The sequence below is a fragment of the Squalius cephalus genome, assembly GCF_949319135.1.
Source record: "Squalius cephalus genome assembly, chromosome: 11".
NCBI classification, from domain to species: domain Eukaryota; kingdom Metazoa; phylum Chordata; class Actinopteri; order Cypriniformes; family Leuciscidae; genus Squalius; species Squalius cephalus.
Window position 1 is genome coordinate 27,212,648 of NC_137132.1, and position 22,032 is coordinate 27,234,679.

A 22,032-nucleotide genomic window follows, 5' to 3' on the forward strand; every position below is an offset into this window, starting at 1 on the left:
GGCTCTTAAAGAGTGCTCAATCATATGCTCAACTTCTTGACTGACTTCCACTGAACACAAACTGAGAACATTTGATTGTTTTCGTTAAACCTTTGGTTGTTGTTTTCCCCCATAGAATTACAATAAAAGTCTACAGAAGCTTGCATTGTGAATGAGAACAAACAGTGATGTCTAAATCATTACCAGTTATCTTTTTGTTCAACTCTCTGATTCAGAGATACGATCACTGCAGTTAACATCTCACTTGAGAACAAGATTATCAATAAATATAGATGCAAATTTTAGCGTGTTCCTCACATAAAACTAGATCACAACTTCAGAAGACTTGAAATATTGCCCACAAGTTAAAAAACAAAGTTCATCCCAAGTGATCAATGTCGAATCTCCAGATGATAGCTGTTAGATGTTGAGAGTGCCTTCTACATTTTACATAGAGTTTGGCTGTTGGCAGATTTTATCAGTAAACCCCCTGCTATAGTCCCACTTGAGTCAATGCAGTGATTGAAGTGCATGAGTGTTTTAAGATGCTACTGGAGAGCTCGATTTGTTGTACTGCAAATCTACTCTCATACACTTTCTGAATTGTCTCTGGACTGTCTTCTCCACGGGATATTGAAGACACCCACTGTCCTGTTTATCGGCTGGTTCTGCTCTGTTTTATAGAGAGAAATAAAACCAGATGTGAGGACGTGTGGTCTGTGTGCTCCAGCTCTGCTTGTCACAAATCTCTCTCTTCCCCACTCCATCTCTCTTAAAGCGCTGTCTTAAATGAGAAAAGCAGGCCCAGCAGAACGCTTGGACTGAGGTTTTCTGAGCTGCATGCTCCTTTGATAGTGCACATTTGAAGAGATGGTATCCAGTTTACAGCTCTCTGTAGGTTTTACTCCTGTTTTACCTGAGTTGTTTATCCTGTTGTTCTTATATAGTGTTTCAATGGATTTTGAGGTGCTGTTTTGGGTTTACCTTCAGTCCATTTAATCATAAGTTCATTCTCTTAGAAAAGTAAACAAACACTTGCCCTCTACAATGTGTATGATTTGGAAAATCAAACTCTCTCTCTCTCTCTCTCTCTCTCTCTCTCTCTCTCTCTCTCTCTCTCTCTCTCTCTCTCTCTCTCTCATATGAAGAGTTGGAAAGTGTAGTGAATCGATTTGTTTGGGCAGATCTTGCAAATGAGCTGAATAACAAATTCAAGACTGATTGTCAGTAGATTTGTATAGCGATTTCTATTGAGATTCAAACCCTTCTGATCTGATTATTGAAACAACTACAAAAACAGAGAATTTCATTCATTATCATTTTCATTCATTCATTTTTCTACAAACAATTTTCTGCCAGGGCATTATCAGTTAAGATTGCCTTTAACTCTAAAACACATCAATATGCAATGTGTAATTCAAAATATGGGTAAAACACCTGTGAAAAATCAATATATTCAGATTAACAGTACATTTGCCTCATTTATGGACTTTTCTTGGTGTAAAATCTCTTAGTTATATTAAAAATATGATTGTTCTCTCATCTATTAGCTTAGTTAGCTACTTTTGTGTGTAGCTTGTAGTGAAGCTAACTATTTTTAAAAGGGTATCCTGCCTGTAATTCAACTAATTCAAATTCAGTTCCTTGTGGCTTGAAAAGCTCAATTTTCAAAGCAGAAAAAGCTAAATAACAGTCTTTGTACACATCTGTCTCAGATAAATAACTGCATTTCTGTTTGTGCTGCAGGTGTGACTATACAAGCTCTTCAATCTTCCTCTCGCCATTTATTCATTCAGCAGTTCATATAACAGAGAGGAAATTATTCAGTTGCCGAATTCGTTGTCATCTTTGTTTCCACCCCAGTGGGAATCTAATTTTAGTTTTGCTGTGCGTACGCGCTGTGTTTGTGCATAAGAAATAGGGTTTGAGAGTGTTTTTCTGAGCGTACTCTCATTTTCAAGTCTGTTGTGCTGTGGACTGTTTTTGCAAGCGAATATTTCTTTGTTGTCTTCATGGGTATCTGCCTATTTATAAGTGTGTGTGTCTCTGTGAGTAAGTGCATGTATTGCAAAGCGCAGCTTAATATCCAATCGGTGACAGGTTGGAGCCATTAATAAGGTGCTGATCGGGCCAGGCTGACAGTACTGCTGACAGAGGGAGATCAGAAGGAAGAATCATGCCTAGCCTGGGGACCATGAGCTTCAGGTAGCCCCTCTCTGCCAGCCCCTTGTGTCATTACCCATGCTGAGGAGGCTGAGGAGGTGGTACCCCCACCTCTGACACCTACATTAATCAAACTCACACCCCCTTCCTTCTCATGCCCACCCGCCACCCCCTAATCATCAAAATCCGGGCGCTAGGAGGCAGAGAAGAGGATACGGCGGCAGCGTGAAGGATGTCAACTAAACTGTTCCCTGTTCGGCTTTCACACCTGACTGTGACTGATGGGATTCTCCGTACCCCCCTGACCCACCACACAATTAAATCTCTGAGCCCTCACTCACCGGGGCGAATTAAAGTCCCAAATTACCCTCGCCACTGTTTTTTATCTCGGTCGCAGCCTGTCCCTCTGCGTCTTTCAATTCCAGTGGTTTTGATAAATGTTTGCGCTTTGTTAAGGTAAAGCGAATTAGGAGAGTCGGGGGAATTGCAATCCATGCGGCAAACCGAAAAGAAAGAGGGGTCGATGTAACCCAACGCCTATAGGCGGGAATCGTGTTCCTTTGATCAGTGCACTTTTGAAGAGATGGAATCTGGTTTACAGCGCTCTATAGATCATCTCCTGTTTTATCTGAGATTTTTCTATTGTGATTTAGTGTTGCATTAGAGTTTGCGGTGCTGTTTTGGATGGATCTTTCAATAATATTTGAATAACCCTAATTGATATTCAAACCCCTCTAATCTGTTTGTAGCTTGTTGTGAAGCTAACAACTTTTTTTAAAGGGTATCCTGACTGTAGTGTAACCACTTCATAATCTAGTTCCTTGTGGCTTGAAAATCTCCATTTTCAAAGGACAGTAGCTCCTCCAAAAGCAAAATAACACCCTTCACCCGAATACACCTACTTCCATACTATAGCTTAGGTGGGAAAAAAAAGGTATGTGAGCCGACTAGTATGTGAATGGTGAATGGCAGTGAAGCAACGCAACGCAAAAGTCACATGACAGTGACATCATGGTGGATGCATTCATAATCCACACATTCATACTATATAGAACACTCTTTTTTTATTGGTCATGAAGCAAGTTTTAAATGTAGTACCTACATCTACCATATAGTATGCGGTCGGACTCAGTGATAGTCTTTGAAAAAAGTCTCAGAAAAAGTCTCCTTAAATTTGGAGTCTAGATACACAGAGAATCGTGTAACATCCGTGACGCAACACAACAATCTCGCACCTGGTAGTTCTGTATTGATTGGCAGCCACCTCCATGCTAATTATTGCTAATGACAAAATGGGCCGTGCAGCGCATGATTTGCATGTGCAAACACTAGAGTCGTGTCACAGTTATCTGCTGTGATGGAAGCATGTGCTAATCAGGATGATGGACTCTGAGAGGTCGTAATTTTAGTCTAGGGACTCGTGTCCTCATTGTTCTGCATTGCTCTACTGCTAGCTAGTAAAAATAGTGACCTAATCAAGTGCTGTGTTTGATGGCATGGATCGGTTTTGTGTAGATGACAACATAATGATGAGAGGGCATTTGTGGTTTGTATTAATCAGGTAAAACAGCTATGATAACAGTTACCAAATCTCAGAGATATTCGAATTAAATTTGCAAGCTGTATGGATGCATGCATCTAATTTGTATTTGTCAAAAGTGGTGGCTACACTAGACTTTATGATCTATGATTTATGATTAATTTTGAATGCAGGAGAGCAAACATGTAAAGTGGGGTCCTAAGGTCTGAGACCACACACAAAAAAAGTCCCATTATGCTTTTTTCTAAATTAATGCAATGTTTTTTTTTTTTTTTTGTTTGTTTTGTTTTTTTTTCATTACAACAGAAACAATTTGAGTCAGAAGTCAGAAGTTTTTTTTTAATGATAGATACACTAGAGTTGCATGAACTCATATTCCTAGAGTTGCATTAACTTCCTATTCATAGTTGCATGAACTCCGCATATTGTCGGAGCCTGATGATCATGCAAAATTTGAGAATGAGATTAAAATGCTCCTCATATCACTTACCAGAGTTCTGTAGTTTAAACATCAAACTGTTGTATTTTAGTCAGGCTTTCTCTGAATACCTAGGGGTAGTCCAGAGAGAGGTCAGACTTGTGAGGAAATCCCAGACGTCCTGAACTGTTGTAGAGGAAATGAAAGGGAGATAGAGTTAAGAAAGAGATGAGAGAGAGTGGGGTAGACTGGGGTAGCCAGTATTGTTTCCATCTGATCCTTTATCAAGATAAATGTCGAGATCGTGAGGTCCTGTAATTCATTTAAACCTTAAATATTCACTGGCCTTATGGCCAAACCAGTGTTACTCAGTAAACCATACATTTATATTCTGAGGATTGACATTTTACAGGAAAAAAATGTAAACATATTTACAGAACAACATGTAAATTGTACTATTTTAAACCGTCATAATTAAAGGTAAATATTCAAAAGTCCTGTTCAGCTGGTCTAGCAAGGCCATACTGCTACTAAAATCTGTGTTGTACCTTTAACATATACTGATAACCAACAACATAACACAATGGGTTAAAGAAAAAATTAATTTGAGTTCTTCACAAGTAGCTTTTCCACAAGCTGAGGTATAAATACTAATATATACTGTAGAAGGTTGCACCCAAATACAAAACACCATTACACTAAAATAATGTGACAAATATTAATTTAAAACATGAGATGCAGCAACCCTAATGTCCATAAATGATAACAAAATAAGAAGAAACATAGCTATTCAAATGAAAAAACAAATATCACATTCTGAGAATGTCAGTTTACGGATTTTCACTGTAAATTATTAGATGATTCGTTCCTTTTTTTACTTCCAAAAATGGCACATTTAACAGTATTTTACTGTAAAATTGCATGAAATGTGAAGTTATATCTATTAACCAATTAACTTTTTACTGTAGCATTTTTACAGTATTTTACAGTTATAATTACAATCATTTGTTACAGTGCACTATACTGTATGTGAATATGGTTATGGCTAAAGGGCGTTGTTAGACGCATGAAATTAATTCTTAATATTATAATAATAACTACATTTGCAATATATCTGTTTTGACATGATTAAAATATTAAAACACAAATTTCCTTTGAAAATGTTATTCTATTAAGAAAATTGATTAAGTGCCTTGTATATACATGCTTACGTACACATGCAATACATGCTTTGTATTTTACCATATCTATAATGAAACAAAACATTTAAAAAATAATAATAAATCAAAAAAACACTTTATTTTGATGGTCCCCTTTCGACATTCTGTTAACGTTGCACCTACATGTCAATTAACTCTTATTAGAGTATTAGTCAAGTAGTAGTAGACTACAGGGGTAGGGTTAGTAGAATAAGGGGTTAGGGTTAGAATAATTTGACTAGCAAAATGACTTATTGTCAGTAGAATATCTATTGGAGGACCATCAACATGAAGTGTTAGCATATATTAAGCAGACAGTCTACTAATACACTATTAATAATGAGAGTTAGTTAACATGTTGCTGCAGCGTTACTTATAGTCAAAAGAATGTCTAAAGGGCACCATCAAAATAAAGTGTTGCTGACGTGTGTTATTTTCTTCATTCTGTCACTCAGATCCTGTAGAAGAAATCTTGCCTGCATAAATTCCTCATCTCCCATGTCTCTGCATGTCAATGTCAAAAGTCAAGTCCATCAGGAGCGAAATGATCTGACCTTTTTAGGTGAACTGTACCTCCGCTTCCTTTGGGTTCCCTCACCAGATGGTCCACAGACAAAACCGGTGGAGGGTCCTGATAGATGATTTGGGTTGATAAGATTACACAGCCATAATTGGCCAAATGAGTTGACAGCGATAGGCGCTTGATTGGTTTAGGTGGAAACAAATGAAGGTCTGGAGCATGTGGCGGAGTGCTGGTGGCCATTGTGGCGTGGGAGATGATGGAGAGAAGGTTGCAAGCAGAGGAAAGGAGGGATAATTTGATGTGGGAGGTGGTTTTGTTCACGTGTGTGAGTGTGTTTGCCTTCAGCAGAGCTTAGATGAAAAGCTTGCCCTTGTAATAGCGAAGGTTTTATTCAACCATATGAATGCTAGTCTCGGGTTATTTCTTGTGATTGACAGCATGCTGTAATTTCACTGCTTTTAAGCTTTTTTGAAAGCCTTTGTTGAAGCAATTTGCATTTTTTAAATTCAATGTAACGAGACTGCGTAATACATTTAGTTTTGTTTTATGCCTCTTTGGTCTGATTGGTTGGCTAAGGTTAGGAATTAGTGTGGACGTTTTCAACCGTATAAACACAAGTCATGAGTATTGCCTGGAATTTCACCATTTTATTGCCCATTTCCTTCAGTAATTGTGGTGGAATTGAGAATACTACATATTTATTGTGGTCACAGATTCAGTGCAAGCTTATTATTGACATTAATCTGGTTGATTTTGCTTTGTTTTCTTTTAAACATTCATATAAGCATCTTTAATTTTGCTTATTGGTGTGCATGAAAGAGAAGGGCATTTACAAATAATGCATCACACTTCCTGCCGTCACCCCCACACCACATCGGCTTCTGAAGTGTCTCTCAGGCTTGGGTAAACATCTCTTCTTTTTTAATTAAAATAAATCCACTTTCAGCCAATATTTAGCACCCTACAGGGACAGGGCTACCTTTCAAGATATGGGGATACAGTGGATAGATTTAGAATGGAGATATATAACAAGAGGGATACTGAGATACGGAGGGAGAAATTGAGTTCTTTCATCTAGCTGTAAAGCGGAGACATGCATTGTTTATGGATGTGCAGAACAGCATTCTCAAAGCGACGCCACCTGGGCCTACTATACTTTAGATTGGTTTACTGTATATAAACGATGCTGAACATGCACACAACAGAATGTGGCTCAGGCATAAATATTGTTTAATGCTATTTTCCCATTCACACACATCCATCTTCTGTGCTTTTTAATTTATTTCTGCTTTCAAGATACATGTGACCGGTCCTACTCGACCTGCTCTGAGTGAGATTAGAACCGGTGTCTCCAGCATGGGAGGTGGACATGCTAACAAGGACGCTTAAGGCTGCAGTCTCTATCATCAGCCGCTAGCGCACTTCTTGAGGCCAGAGGAGTTAGGTTTACTCGCCCAGCTCCTTACTAGCTTGCCTCTGTTTCACTCACCCACTGAACCTCACTCCCATCCAGGTCACGGCACCAAATGTAACCGGTCCTACTTGACACGTTCCGTGCAGGATTTGAACCGGCATGGGAAGTTAGAGACCGCGGTCTCTAACGTCAGTGGCTAGCGCACCTCTTGAGGCCAGAGGAGTTAGGTTTACTCGCCCAGCTCTTACTAGCTTGCCTCTGTTTCACTCACCCACTGAACCTCACTCCCATCTGGGTCACGGCACCAAATGTAACCGGTAATACTTGACACGTTCTGTGCGGGATTTCAACCGGCATGGGAGGCAGGCGCAGTAACAAGGATGCTAAAGACCGCGGTCTCTAACGTCAGTGGCTTGCGCACCTCTTAAGGCCAAAGGAGTTAGGTTTACTCGCCCAGCTCTTTCTAGCTTGCCTCTGTTTCACTCACCCACTGAACCTCACTCCCATCCAGGTCACGGCACCAAATGTAACCGGTCCTACTTGACACGTTCCGTGCGGGATTTCAACTGGCATGGGAGGCGGGCGCAGTAACCAAGGATGCTAAAGTCCGTGGTCTCTAACGTCAATGGCTAGCGCACCTCTTGAGGCCAGAGGAGTTAGGTTTACTCGCTTGCCTCTGTTTCACTCACCCACTGAGCCTCACTCCCATCCGGGTCACGGCACCAAATGTAACCGGTAATACTTGACACGTTCTGTGCGGGATTTCAACCGGCATGGGAGGCGGGTGCAGTAACAAGGACGCTAAAGACCGCTGTCTCTAATGTCAGTGGCTAGAGCACTTCTTGAGGCCAGAGGAGTTAGGTTTACTTGCCCAGCTCTTACTGGCTTGCCTCTGTTTTACTCACCCACTGAACCTCACTCCCATCCGGGTCACGGCACCAAATGTAACCGGTCCTACTCGACCCGCTCCAAGTAGGATTCGAACCACCGTCTCCGGCATGAGAGGCGGGCATGCTAACAAGGACGCTAAAGACAGGTCTCAAACGTTAGAGGCTAGCGTGCCTCTTGAGGCCAGAGTTAGGTTTACTCACCAAGCTCTTACTAGCTTCTTTCTTGTCTCTGTTATACTGTATACACTCTGTGAAAACAATCTATAAACATTGTAACTATGTAAATGTCAAAAGTCATCTTAATACATTCTTGCTGACTAGCCTACTCTTTATATAAAATATATAGTGGCTGCTTACTGGCTCAACCAATATGTTCACATAGTAATAGTCTTGGCGAAGAAGCACAAGCACTAAAACAAACATATAAGCTATCAGTTTCTTGTTCATTACTTTAACAGGAGCTTTGTGCCTTTTCATTCCTTATACATACAATTGACATATGACCTCACATCATAGGAGCGATTCAGTGGTGTACCATTCTTAAGCAGCTACCTGCATTGCTAGCGGTCAGGCCGACAAAGGAATAATGAATTCACATTCATCGTGAGGCTTATACGCATGGATTAGACTATCAAGAAGATCGCTGGATCTGGCTCGTTGACAGCACTCACCGCAAATGAAATTTTGCAGCAGCAAAAACCTCGCAAGCTCCGACATGCCGCCTCACAAACAAACAGAAGAGGCGGAAAATGCTTCTCGAGTCAAAGCTATCATTATGTACCTACTGAGAGCTCTCTTTTAAAAGAAGCTGTGTGATGACACTGCAAAGGTGTATGTGTGTGTGAAATGCAGCAGGAGTTTGGACTGTGAGCGAGAGCAGTTGAAAGAAGGGGATGAGAGAAGAACAGATATTTGTTTTTGAGTGTCTGTTTTTGAATGATTTCCACAGAAGGGCTTTTATTTTGCTTTGATGTCAGAAATCAGTTTGAAAGCGGGGGATTCCAGCGTCCCGCTCGCGCAGGGAATCCGGCCCCTGTGCTGCCTGCACAAGTCCAATCGCTCTTCTGAGGAGTCAGGCCTTGTTTGATGATTTTACAGGTCTGCCTTTTTATATCGGCCCCAGTGCCTCAGGTTTGGCTGCTATTGATTCAAGGTTTCACGCTGAATTCAAAGCGTCTTTTATTCCAGATATGGTCGAATTCAATTAAACGACACACTTTTTAACTAGGACTATAAATCTGAGATAATGTGCACAGTGCAGTTTTGCTCTGCCAAAAAAGTGCCATTTTTGTGTCATGTTTGAAGTTTCTCTCATCTGTAGAAAAAAAGTTAATAAATTCATAAATATTCATTTAAAGGTAATGATGATTGTGCGATTTTATTTCTTGTAATTGCTGCTTTAAAGTAATATATGTACCAGTTATTTATTGATTATTTTTTACTATGTTGAAATGGGATTCTATAGTTTTCTAACCAGAGAAACAGTAATTATTTAACTATGAAAGCATTTCATGAATTTTCATAAGGTTAGAAAGCTCTCAAATGCTGCAGTAAGGAAGGTTAATATGCATTATGTTAATATGCAACATGTTAAATGTAAACATTTAAGAAATTGTCATTGAAAAAACCCATACTGATAGACCACTAATCTGAATATTGCTGTTTACGTCCATGCTTACAAATTGGTTATTTCTTTCCTCTTGCATATTATATTTGTAACTATGGAAGCTCAGAGGTCTTTGTTTGATTCGGTCTTGTGTTTTACTGTAGCCATTAGGGGGCGCTGAAGATTCGTCTCCACTATGTTGGTGGAGTAAAGCATCCAGGCGGCATCCAGTGCGTCCACGCTCTGATAGAGATCCAGACACAAGCCGTGCCCTGGCCCGGTGCATTTCACAGCATTTATTCACCCTGCCTGACACTCGCTCTCAAATTAAATAATAAATATATATATATAAAAAGAATTCATCACCAAAATTGGCTACATAACATCAAGTGAAAGTTATGAGAAAAAAATTAGCATTTATTTATTTTTAATAATGCAAAGCAACGCCATACACATTTCCATTTAAAATGACTTTTTATAGTTAATTCCTTCGCTGGAAATTAGATTTGTGTGTTTGACCTCTACGCTATTATACACCTAATGCAGGACAGCCCATCAAATTTTAATGAAACCAATTATACAGTCTTAGAGCTGACACTGGAAGATGATATTTCAGTGAACGGTGGTCTTCCAATCTGCATCTATCTATCTATCTATCTATCTATCTATCTATCTATCTATCTATCTATCTATCTATCTATCTATCTATCTATCTATCTATCTATCTATCTATCTATCTATCTAAGTATCTATCTATCTATCTATCTATCTATCTGTCTGTCTGTCTGTCTGTCTGTCTGTCTGTCTATCATCAAATATGCATCAAACATATTTTATATTTTTTTATATTTTAAATTGTATTTAAATGAGTTTAGGATTTAAATAGTAAACAAAGTAACATTATATTATAATAATAGCCTAAATAAAATAAAATAAATGCTATTTTGTATTATTTAAAATAATAATAATAATAATAATTATAATATTATCTAAATTATATATTTCAACTTTGGTCCCACTATCTTACTCGATAAGTATCACTCGCTATAGGTGACCTAGTGCATCGGTGCGGTGCCGTTCGTGTGGCGCTTTGGGTCAACTTTGCGGATAACACCACGGAAAGCTGTGAGCCAAGATCGGAGCGAAGCTTTGAGCGCTCCCCAGCCACCTCTGCCCACAGCATCCTCCTCCTTCTCCTCCTCCTCCTCCTCTGCTTCCACCACAGCACCACTCCTCCACTCCTCCCCCTCGCTGTTTCGTCCTCCAGCATGAGCGTCAGTCTTGGCTCGGCCCGGGAGCTGTGCGCACAGGGGTGTCAGTTATGGAGCTGTAGTAGCGCAGCGGAGCACTCGCCCTTCCCAAGACTGATCACATTCACTCTGCCGTAGACTCGCAGAGCGATTGCACGGGGCCAGCGCCACCCCGACCGATTTACGCTGGATTTAACGGCGCACCACGGAACTTTGGAACAGCTTTCTGGACGCGGAATATAGAGTGTTAATAAATGAGAGGACATCTTCATACTTTAAACTGCGGAGAGGATCGTGGAAGCGATCTGCAAGGTGCTTCAGAAGCTCCTGAAGGAACCGGAGCGCGCAACATTTCCACGCGCGCGTTTGGACGGATCGCGTGCTCGCCGCTTATTCTGGCTCAGTCCTGCTGTTTTTTGTTTTTGTTTTTGTTTTTTTTTAGTCAGATATCAAAAGCACTAAGGCTGGTATAAGGCATGGTATAACGCACGGGCTGACAGACACTAGTTCAACCCTCACCGGTGCGCGTGGCTCTCATTCCTCATCCAGATAAACACCATGAGCCCAGCGAATACTCAAGTGACATTTCAGTTGGATCTGAGCGGCAACTGAGAGTTCCTACGTACTCCAAATATTTAAAGAGGAGAAACTTGTCCAGTGTTTGAGAACTGAGGTGTGGAGTGGATGTGGACTATGACAGAATGAGTCCTCTAACACACCTTTTACTCTGTGGATTAGTATACTTTAACCAAGTGGATGGTGAGTTACTTTTTATGATCCACTCTAATAGAGAGCTTTAACTTCAAAGAAGAGATTTTTGAATTTTATGAGAGTTTGCTGGGCATGTATTCCTCTACTAAATGCATAATTTAACTTTATATAGCTACATGACCTATAATTATTTGGGAGTTTTTTCTTCTCTTTTTTGTGGAAGCAGCGATTTTTATATATATTTTTTTATTATACGTCGAGAACATGGGGTATTATTTTGGCCATTTTATTAGCATCACATGGCAATGTAAAATTAGTTTTTATTTTGAATAAGAATATAATGTTGCTGTGGAAAATTATTTGTACTTGGGTAAAAAAAAAAAAAAAAAAAAAACTTGTTTGGTGTTGTTGTAAAATATGTTAAGTCGAGGTCATTATACCTCTAGTGTTGAAGCAGTGTGGTTACAGTAGGAGCCAACTAGTGCTTTCCACAGCAGGTGCCACAGTCACAGTAGTCTCAGAATGTGGAGTGACACCTGCTGTGAAAAACACCAGTGGATGCGCAAGGCGTGGCGCAAAGATTGCACATATGGACCCCAAATGAGAAACATAAGGTTGGAGAATGACAAACTGATCATATTTTATTTGTTTTTGCAAAGAATTACCGCAAAAAAAAGAGATGTTTCATCAGATCAGCAAGTGTATGAAACAATTACACTAGACACAATAGTCTGCACTGTATGCTGAAGAGCTTTCAGACTGGATATTAACTTCTGAACTGGTGTTATTAGTCGCATCTTCTTCTGATATCTCTGTTTTCAGACTTGTTAAATCCTCTTGCTTAGCCCATTCTGCCTTTTAAAACATTACATAAGGATTATTATTCCAGTAAAACTCACAGAGGCTTATATGATTTATGTAATATTTGAAACATCATTTTACCATCTGTTCTTGTCCTTTCTCTGTTTTCCCTAAGCTCCATCAACTGCTCAGTTCTGTTGTATTTATCAAGAACGTAACAGAGTTTGGATAGCCAATCACTTCTCAAAATTCAGTAGTGTCTGATATTAAATAGCCAAGTAAACGGCATTGAACACCTAATCAGGTGTTGGATTTTTAATTAATCACTAATGAAGATATTGTTAGTGGCGTGAAACGAATGACTTTTGATGTAGTCAGATTGGCCTGTCCAAGGGAATAAATGAACATACTTAATTATAGTTTACGATGTGTTAAGATAAGGCGAACTGCACTAGAAGTTGCCGTGGGTTGTGTTTAGGTTCTTTTCATGACATGAACAGTTCATATTTGTCTTCGAGACAGTCACATACACATTACATTAGCTGTGTCAAGAGCGTCTTTGTCCGAAAGCCCCGTTTCACACTTAACGGTGTTTGCTTGGGTTTTTTGTTTGAGCTCTTTAAGAAGAATAAGGCCTGTAGATGTAACAGTGACTGATGAAGGGGCTGAGTCAGGCTTCAGCTTCTGCCTTTGTCCTTCCAGCTTCTGCACTTCTCTGTCTTGCTGTTTGTCTCCTGTTTTTGTCCCTGTATCTACCATGGAGCCTGCTAGTCTAGCCCAATTCAGCTCAGAAACTCCCTGTCCTTCCTCATTTCTGTTGCGCCCCAGCTGCCGGTTGCTAGGCACTGGTTGAAGGCATGGCCCTTAGTTTTCGGAGGGTAAGAGGGGTGTAGGTCTTTCTGGAAGAGCCCATGAATCACCCCGGTGAACCGTTTGGCCCATAACCCTCCTCTCTCCCTGTCCGACTGGCCCGTGAGAGGTAATCCGGCCGTTCTGGTGGAAGGAGGAGCCGGTTTTTGAGGAGCAGCCCTCTCCAAGCAGACAAAAAGGCTGTGGAGATGCATTCAGAAAAGGCTGTGTTTGTAACAAAGCTGTCCTGGGCTTGAATGACCGTAGTCATTTGGTTCTGTTCAGTGCCGGGGTGATTAATGCTGCTTGAGGAGGGAGGGGTGAGAATGGAGACTTGGGCGAGGAGGAGTTTTGGGGCTCAGAGTTAGCAAGAACGGGACAAACCTGTGGTGGTTCTTGTTTTGATTCTGCTTTGATGAAGCTAATAGACTATACCGCGAGACTGATAAGTTTTATTCTAGTTTAGGAGATCATCAGTGATGAGTGTTTGCACGATTGGACTGTTTTTGCATGGCAAACCCTAAACAGGTGAAAAATTGAAGGAGGGACCTGAGCAATATCTAGAGTTCGGGGTGGTCTCTTGTCACTTGTTTCTTCAGAAAATGATTTTATAAGATACAGTATAGTAGAAATGCTTACTCTAGGCTGCAACATTTCGTCCTTGAAGCTCTACGTTCAATGCTCTTGTCCCTATGTTCCCACGACCCAGTTTTCTGCTAGGTTCTATTCTGTGTTGATAACTGAGAATATAGAACAAGATGATGCCCCACTCCCAAGCTCCCCTGGTGGAGGCGACGTGCACCTGCCTGTCAGCGGTCCCTTGTGGCTCTGAAGACACCGCTCTATCTGTCTGTACACTGAAGCTTCAGTTCTGCAGCGTCAGGAGAAACTAAAACCCAGACTAGAGTGCATCTGTGTGTCTGCTAATACAGTACATTTGCAACAAAACGTCACTGTGTCATTTTCATAATGTGCTGGAAACCATTAATTGCTCGGAGGTTGCTCCTTAATCTCCTGAGAGATATTGGGACAGATTTGCTAAACAGGGTGAATTAGAGTCAGAGCGCAATTCCAAAAAAGCGCAGACGGGAGTGGAAAGTTCTGTGACCGGACCGCAACCGGATCATAATAACCAAGAGCACAAATTAGCATCTGGTTTAAAACATGCTTTTTTTGGCGGTGAATAATGGCACAAATACCAGTAAATTGACGAGCGCAAACCTTAGTAAATCACCTTGCGTGATTCATTTAAATACTCTCCTCCCATAAATGTTGCGTTTGAAAGGGAAACTCCTACAAATGCTTATTCAATAAGGTCAGCCGCAAAAATAACTCTGTCCATGCCTTTTCAGCGCAAATTTTTCACTGCGTGTCTTTAGTAAATGCTGACTGTAGTTTTTTAACGCCAAAAAAGGGTTTGTGCTGGCTCAAGCTGTTAGTAAATCTGGCCCATTATGTTCTATTGAGCTATCGGGTTTGTCTCCGTTGTTTCTCCTAAAGAATCTTTCAGATTTCAGTTTCAGATTTGATCTGAAAGTCTAGGAGAGATGCATGTTAGATAACTTGGTTCTTTTGCTATGGAGCAAAATCTGCGAAGCATGAAATCTCTGTTTAATCTCATTTTAATTCCATTGCTGTGTTGGAGAAATAATCAAGATGTTGTGATCTTTTTCTACCGGATGCTTTGATTTGTTAAATTTGTTGTGTGTTTGATGATACCAATTGCATGAACAGGCTTGACATAATTGAATGTGAGTTGTAATTAAAGGTGGGTCTGATCTGGGGTCTTTATGAATGGAGCGTCATAGAAGCTGAGTTTAAATGGAATTGTTCTGCACTAGTTGTCAAGGCTGTAATGCGTCGCTGTCGTAATCGTGCCTCATTTTTGAAGAGAGGCCTGCGGTAATGATGCGTACGCAGTTCGAAACCACAAAGCAGCCACACTGGAGTCAGGGAGTGTTTGTGCATGTAAGGATGTGTGCCTGTTTCTCAGTTTAGTGCTCAGATTAAAACAAGGATGGGCTCTTGGAGAAAGAATGTGACGGATAGCTGGAGCGAGAGAGGAGATGATGGGCGAGCTGAGAGAGAGCGGAGGGTGTAGGGAATCTATAATGAGGGTTAAAGTCGGGGGTCAGCGTGTGGGCACTTTGCTGACATTGTTGTAGTATCAGGCAGTAAGAGCATTGAGTATCTCAGCATGAGAAGCCGGATAGTGTTACACCACTGCTGCTATACTTAGAGTATCACTTAAACACTCTAAACCTGCCTCTTCCTCTGAGAATCAGCCAAATCCGTCTCATAATTGATAATTACTTCCTTTGCAAGTAAAAAAACGCTACGTCACGCCACACTGAGACCGTTTCAGCCTCAGGAAGTGCGACAGAAAAAGGATGAAATGTATTTCTCTCCTTCACAGTTTTTGTTGACAGTAATTTTGTTGATTCACACCACCGATGGCTGTAAAGGCAAGCTCAGATGAATGACATTTAAAAGCGGCTGTTGAATTGGGAATACGATGCAGTGCGCTAGCCGTATTTTTGCACTTTCTATCAATGAAAATGTCACAAGCATCACAAAGTGGGGAGATTATATACATTAGAGTCAGAAAAGAGCTTCGGGGGGATGAGACCAAAAGCTTTTTCATTTGCTTGGCTCGCTCTCAGTCAAGCATGCCTATGACATTTTGTAGAAAGAGGATGCGGTGATGTGAGACTCTGAGCGAGGAACATGTTCTTTTGTTGGATGTTATTTGTTCTTGGGATTAGAATATGACTTGATGTGACAGTTTTAAAGTCCCCCTGTGGTGAAAATCAAGTTTTTAATGTTGTTTATATGTCTGTGTGGTGTTTTTAATACGCTTTAAGACTAATCATGTGCAAATTCAGTGATCTAAAAGCAGTCTCAAAAACATGGTTTGAAATCGCTGGTGTTTCTTACGTTACAAACTACCTTGTAACCAATCAGGTCAACGTGCGGCAGGCTTTAGCATATCATTAACTATGCTGCGAGTCATGATAAGTCAGGTTATCCCAGTATATTTTTCTGTTGATATGAAAAATCGGGTCGATTTAGCTATATAGCAGGTGGATGATGTATATTACGATGTTATTATGAACTATATGCCTCTCTCCACTGACGTTCTGAGTTGTTCAAGGCGTTTCTGAGGATGCTGATTTTTTAGAAAGCAGCTGTTTGACTTTGAGATGACGAACAGGAACATAGTTTGTGTAACATTAGCAACACATTATTAGCTGTTTGATAACGCAGTCAAGCCATCTTGTCATATTAATTGCCGTTATGTGGCTTACCTTGGCTAATCATATTAATAACCGTTATGTGTCCGACGTTGTAAAGAGCGATACCATTGTGCAGCAAGTCGACCGAGTAGATCAGGTATTCTAAGCTGGTGTGATTGAGTGGAGGTGGGGCTAATTAGCATATTCATTGAACCACGCATACTAAATGAAGCAAGGGTGTAGAGTTGCATTCAAGCTATTTTAAGGCATGAAGATTTTTTTTCCACAGGAAAAAAACATTTAAATATGTCGTTTTGTTGTGCAAAGATGAGTTTTAAGGGATAAAATTATTGACTACAGGGGGACTTTAATTACGTGGCCTAATTTTATCTTTTTTTATGTTGTGGTTCTAAGAACACTCTAGAATTTACACTCACTTTCTTTTTCCCCACAGTTTAATTCTTAGTTTGATCATGGATCTTATTTGAAAAGGTAGTTTCAGTTTGTAACTTCTATATATTTCCAAAGACTCTACTGTATTATGTTTTTTTTTTTTTTTCCAAGTAACATTCCCGGACTTGCTGACAAGATCAGTTATAGCCTACATATTGTAAACTCTTTGCTCTGCACATTCACTGACTGATAACACCCTGTTGAGTTGCAAGTCACATATGGATTGCTTCCAAAAAAGTGGATCAAGTCTGTCAAGTGAGCTTCTTTATTTATTTAAAGACCTAATGAAATCAGTTTCCAGACTTTTACTACATGAGTTAGCTTTGATGTATGCTGCTTTACTCCTAGAAGTTCAATATATGTGCATTCCTTCTCTTCCAGGGAAATGGACAAAAATATTAAATCTGGTTTGCATATCCTAATTTATATCCAATTAAATGCTAAAAAAAAAAAAAAACTGCCAGTTGGTATCCTAACCTGACCAGCTAAAAAAAAAAAAAGCCAAATTGTCAAAAACCTGAAGACTTGTTGAGCCAATTCATTTTGGATTTAATGTGAATAAAATTATCCAAGTGTCATATTTTCCCTTAGTGAAGCACTGGTCACACTAGGTGCCTAGACCCAGACTGCCAGTCAGAAAGGAAACTACAGTGCGATAAGTGTCAGGGACAATTTATCTAGCTAGAGATAGTTGTTTGTAGATGGCGGCCTGGCCTTTATCTTTCTCTCCATTTGACGGTCAACAGACTCGGCAGGACATAGTTTGTACAGTCCACTAACTTCTTCAGTCCACAAAGTCATGTTTGAGAAAGTGTCATTTGCTGTTTCATCCATTGACTTCACCTTGCCCTCGTTTAGTTGTCTCTCGGCAGCTCTTAGATAAGAAAGGATCTGTGTCAAGGCTGAATGACTCAACACAACACAAACAGATAAGAAGGACACACACACACACATGGTGAGAGAGGGGTAAAGAATATAAATGAAATTCAGCTAAGACTATTTTTCCAGAATAATCAAGTCCCAGAGCTGCAGTTTTTCCCCTTTGGTCCGGGACTCGCTCCAGCCTGTGCCTGATACGAACGAAAGACTGCAGAGAAGACAGTGAGATTAAAAGCTGCTCTGCCTGGTCATGAAAATGGATGAGGCTCAGCCGCAGCGGAGCAGCTGAAGACAGAGAGACTGCCCGGCACTCCAAAGCGCATCCGTCATGCGCGTCAGGGCAGTAATGCAGAGGAGAGCAGTGCAGGGCAGTGTATAAAATCTTCCACGCTGCCACCTTCACTCTCATGCATCACGGCACGCGCTGACTGCTGCGCTTCAGGCCGCCCGCTGCGTGCGTGAGACCAGGCCTTTCGATTCTCTCAGAGAAAGTTTCACTGAGGAGATTTTCTCAACTTTTCTCAACTAGGAAGTTTGAAGCAAGTTTAGAATCAGTTGGAACTGTTAAATTTAGGTTTGCAGGTTGATATTTAAGATTGTTGTACACTTGTTCACTTGTCCACTTCGAGGTAACTCTCGCCAAAATGCAACCTAGGGTCTTTTTGTTAATCTACCTGAGGCAAACTTTCGTTTAAAAGCATAATTAGAATGGAAACGCCACATTTAAGTTTGACTATATTTTCGTTTTCGGTCAAATTGCCTTTTGAATGGGAGTGCTTGGGGCACTTCTTTGATAGCATCAAAAATTGCTATTTTTAAAACACTAAGAAGGCTCGACACAACATGAAACTTTTCTCGAAGTATCACCAGGGGCTCTACACATGAACTCGAGCATTGAGAACATTGTGTACACAGAGTTAACTCACTATAGCTGTGTCTGCCGGCATTTTGACAGTCAAAAATAGTCGATCTCATCATTTTGGCGAGAGTTACCCTTTCAGTGACGTTTAGAATCTGAGTTCTCAGTTTGGATTCAGTCAGATTTAGATTCAGAACTGAAAGCTGAGACTTTTAGTTTAGAAACTGGTTTGACTGAAAAGTTGCAGATTTTGAGGGTTTGTGGTTTGGGGATGTAGATTCCAGGTCGAATTTGTGGATGAAATTGGGTTTCAATTCTGTATTGTGTTTACATTTCAATCCGATTCAGTTACTTCTCGATACACTCCATTTTGCGTTCAGGATAGTAGGTCTGCATATGATGCTTTATTAACAAAGTTCGGGAGGAGCACGTTTAGATAATCTACCCAATCATAATGAGAGGAGGCATATACAGCATCCCTCCTCCACCCCAACTCACTCTTGATCATTCCTATCCCAGCCCAGGGGGGTACTCTGGTTTCGGGACAAAAACCGAGCTCCGAGCCCTCCCCTTCGGACAGTACGCCAAACACGCATATTCTATATTATATCTGATTATATGTGAATCGTGAATCAAGATTTCATCTCATAGCTTAGCGAAATTTGGATATTAATCATTTCAGTGTTATTTGTGGAAAAGTTCCCCATGTAGGTATATTAGTGACTCTTCAGCACAGCTGCATAAATATGTTTTCTGTCAGCAAACAACTCTTGAAATCCATGTTTAGTTTTCTGGGCCAAAGTCCACGTGAGGTTTAGGCACGAGTTTTGTTGGTTACCTGAGTCTGTTGATGACCTTTCATATACATAGCTGAGGTGAATTTGATAAGGGAGCGTATCCGTCATGAATCCGGCCTGGCTGACAACACTGAGTCGTCAGTCAAATCTACATGGAAAATCATGAGAATTACCAAATTGCTTCTATGTATACAATATTAAATTTTTTTAGCATGCATATACCTTATAATCATTGTTTGTACACTTGTTTACTCATGGTTTCAGTCTAAAACGTATTGTCTTTACCATACATACAAAGTTCTTATCATGTTGAGCACACACCTACAGCCCTTTATCTGATTTAAACTTAAAAGCTATGTACCCTCTGGGATGTTCACATTAAGCCTTATATGAAATGAGACTTATAAATCTCACCGGACCTGCTTTACTAAGACATACTCGGGCTGATTCCAGGGCTCAAGCTGTTCATTAACTTGCATTCCAGGCACACTGTATCTTTCACTGCAGTCTATACCTCAATTCAGTTGGGACTTTGGGACCTTCGGGCACTCACTCGGGCAAAGACTGCAGCCAAGTCACTGACATGCCCATGTGTTTAGCAGCGGCCGCCCACATCTTCTGCAATAAAACTGCCTTCTCTCAACTCTACTGACTAATGTGACCACTTAAAGGAGTTTCTTTCTTTCTTTCTCTTCAAAGGCATATTGGGTTTATTTATTTTTCACTCTGTTGACTGTGGTCCATGAACTGTGAGGTTGGAAGGTAAATAAAGACATTACTGTATGTCAGAAGACAATCGTACCGCTTTTTATGTCTCTCCACAAAGCCTTTTCAGAGGCGTTCAAAGATCAGCCGTCACCAGGACGCAGAGAATGAGCGAGGCATAAGGCAGAACACCTGTGTGTGTGTGCGGGTTCATTAGGGTGTGGATTCATATACACACACACAAAGCTCTACATATAGCTCTGATGTTAGCACACACATGCGGTTATAAAAGACCCGGCACCACAACATTTTCACAAAGTCAAACAAACTCACACCTGCGGGTGCCGATTTCAAAGTGTCCACGCTGACCTGACCCACATTATTTTACAAGACAACCCTAGCATGTTAAATAGATGTTGAATAAATATGTGCAAAAAGTGCATGCTAACAAGGGCTTTCAACCAGCACAGAAAGCAAAGAAAAAAAAAACTTGTTTGGCTATTAGTAGAGAATCATCTGCACACATATCATTTCTCAAACAATTATTAGTGGTGTTTGCTAAGGCTAGTTGGCAAGCCGTGGCTTTGTTCAAATCTCCAAACCTAAGCATTAAACTACTGCTCATTGTGGACATTTTGTGTGGTTCATTGAGATGTGTAGTACTTTTCAGTTACAAGAAACCATTTAGAACACCTTAGCAACAGCATAGCAACATGCTAGTTGCCAGAAGATCTTAGAAAGACCACTTTGACCACAAAGATCACAGAGACCACTTTGCAATGAGACAAAACCACCCAGAAGTTTTAGCATCCCAATAGTTACATGTGAACATTGCACCGTATACAATTTTGCAAAGTAACATTGAAAATCTAGTTCAGCACACACTGAGACTAAAACTAAACTAACACAAAGACTAAATAATGTTTTTTGAAAATGTAAAAATGCAGAAAGTTTTCTGTGATGGGTAGCTTTAGGAGTAAGGTAATACTCCTAAGGGTAAGAGTGTGTGTCGGCATATGCATTCACTTCATATGTAAATGTACAAACAGTATAGGCTTAATGCCTTGAAAACATCACACTCAGCCTTCCAGAAGGGCCGGACCTTAGATTCCTTTCATCCATTCATCAGCTTGAGAGAAAACGAGAGACTTGATGTGAATGGAGGGAGTGAAAGGATAAAAAGGACGGGTCGAGGTGCTGGTGAACGTGTTGATGAGGGTTGCTGCCCTCCTCTGAACGTGGAATTCTGTTTTCCACGCCTTCCCTTTTTTCTCTCAAGGCCCTGACAGGTCATTTCCTGATGGGAGAGAGCGATAGAGGGACGACTGCTGATAGAAAGCGACAGGCGGAGATGGAGGGAAAGAGAACTTGTATCCTGTGAGGAGAACATGGAAGTGTGGGGAAAGATTTGGGAATGGAGGAGACAACTTGACAGGAAGTAGAAACTGCTGAAGTATAAATATGTACAAAGCTATTATCTTTGATTATTAAATCCTCATTCCTCCAGTTGTGTCTATTTATACCTCACTGCAGGAGCAGACTCGGGAAGCGTATACTGATACAAAGTCAATAACTCACTGCAGGGCAGGAGTGTGTAAAAGAGAGTGAGATACAGAGGAAGGCAATATCTGGAAGCGTTTCTTTTTTGAAGAGGAATTTAGACTTCCTGGAATTATCAGGCTCTCTCGTGTTGGTTTTCCATATGTTATGCAGTTTCATATGAGATCAAGTTTTCAAGACTTACCAGTCAAAGTTATTGG

The 22,032-nt window shown here is 40.5% G+C and overlaps 1 protein-coding gene across 7 annotated transcripts in view; it reads left to right on the forward strand.

Moving 5' to 3' along the window:
* The window catches only part of robo2 (roundabout, axon guidance receptor, homolog 2), a 452,373-nt gene that overhangs the window by 245,741 nt on the left and 184,600 nt on the right, over nt 1-22,032 (forward strand). The window contains exon 1 of one of the 7 annotated variants that reach the window (XM_079886423.1): nt 10,932-11,741. The exons of 5 other annotated variants lie outside the window; for them this stretch is intronic. In XM_079886423.1, the coding sequence (XP_079742549.1) occupies nt 11,684-11,741 (58 nt within the window). In that variant the 5' untranslated portion in view covers nt 10,932-11,683. Of the gene's footprint in view, nt 1-10,931; nt 11,742-22,032 lie in introns of those variants that run through there. One more of the 7 variants, XM_079886427.1, reaches the window with a different exon arrangement.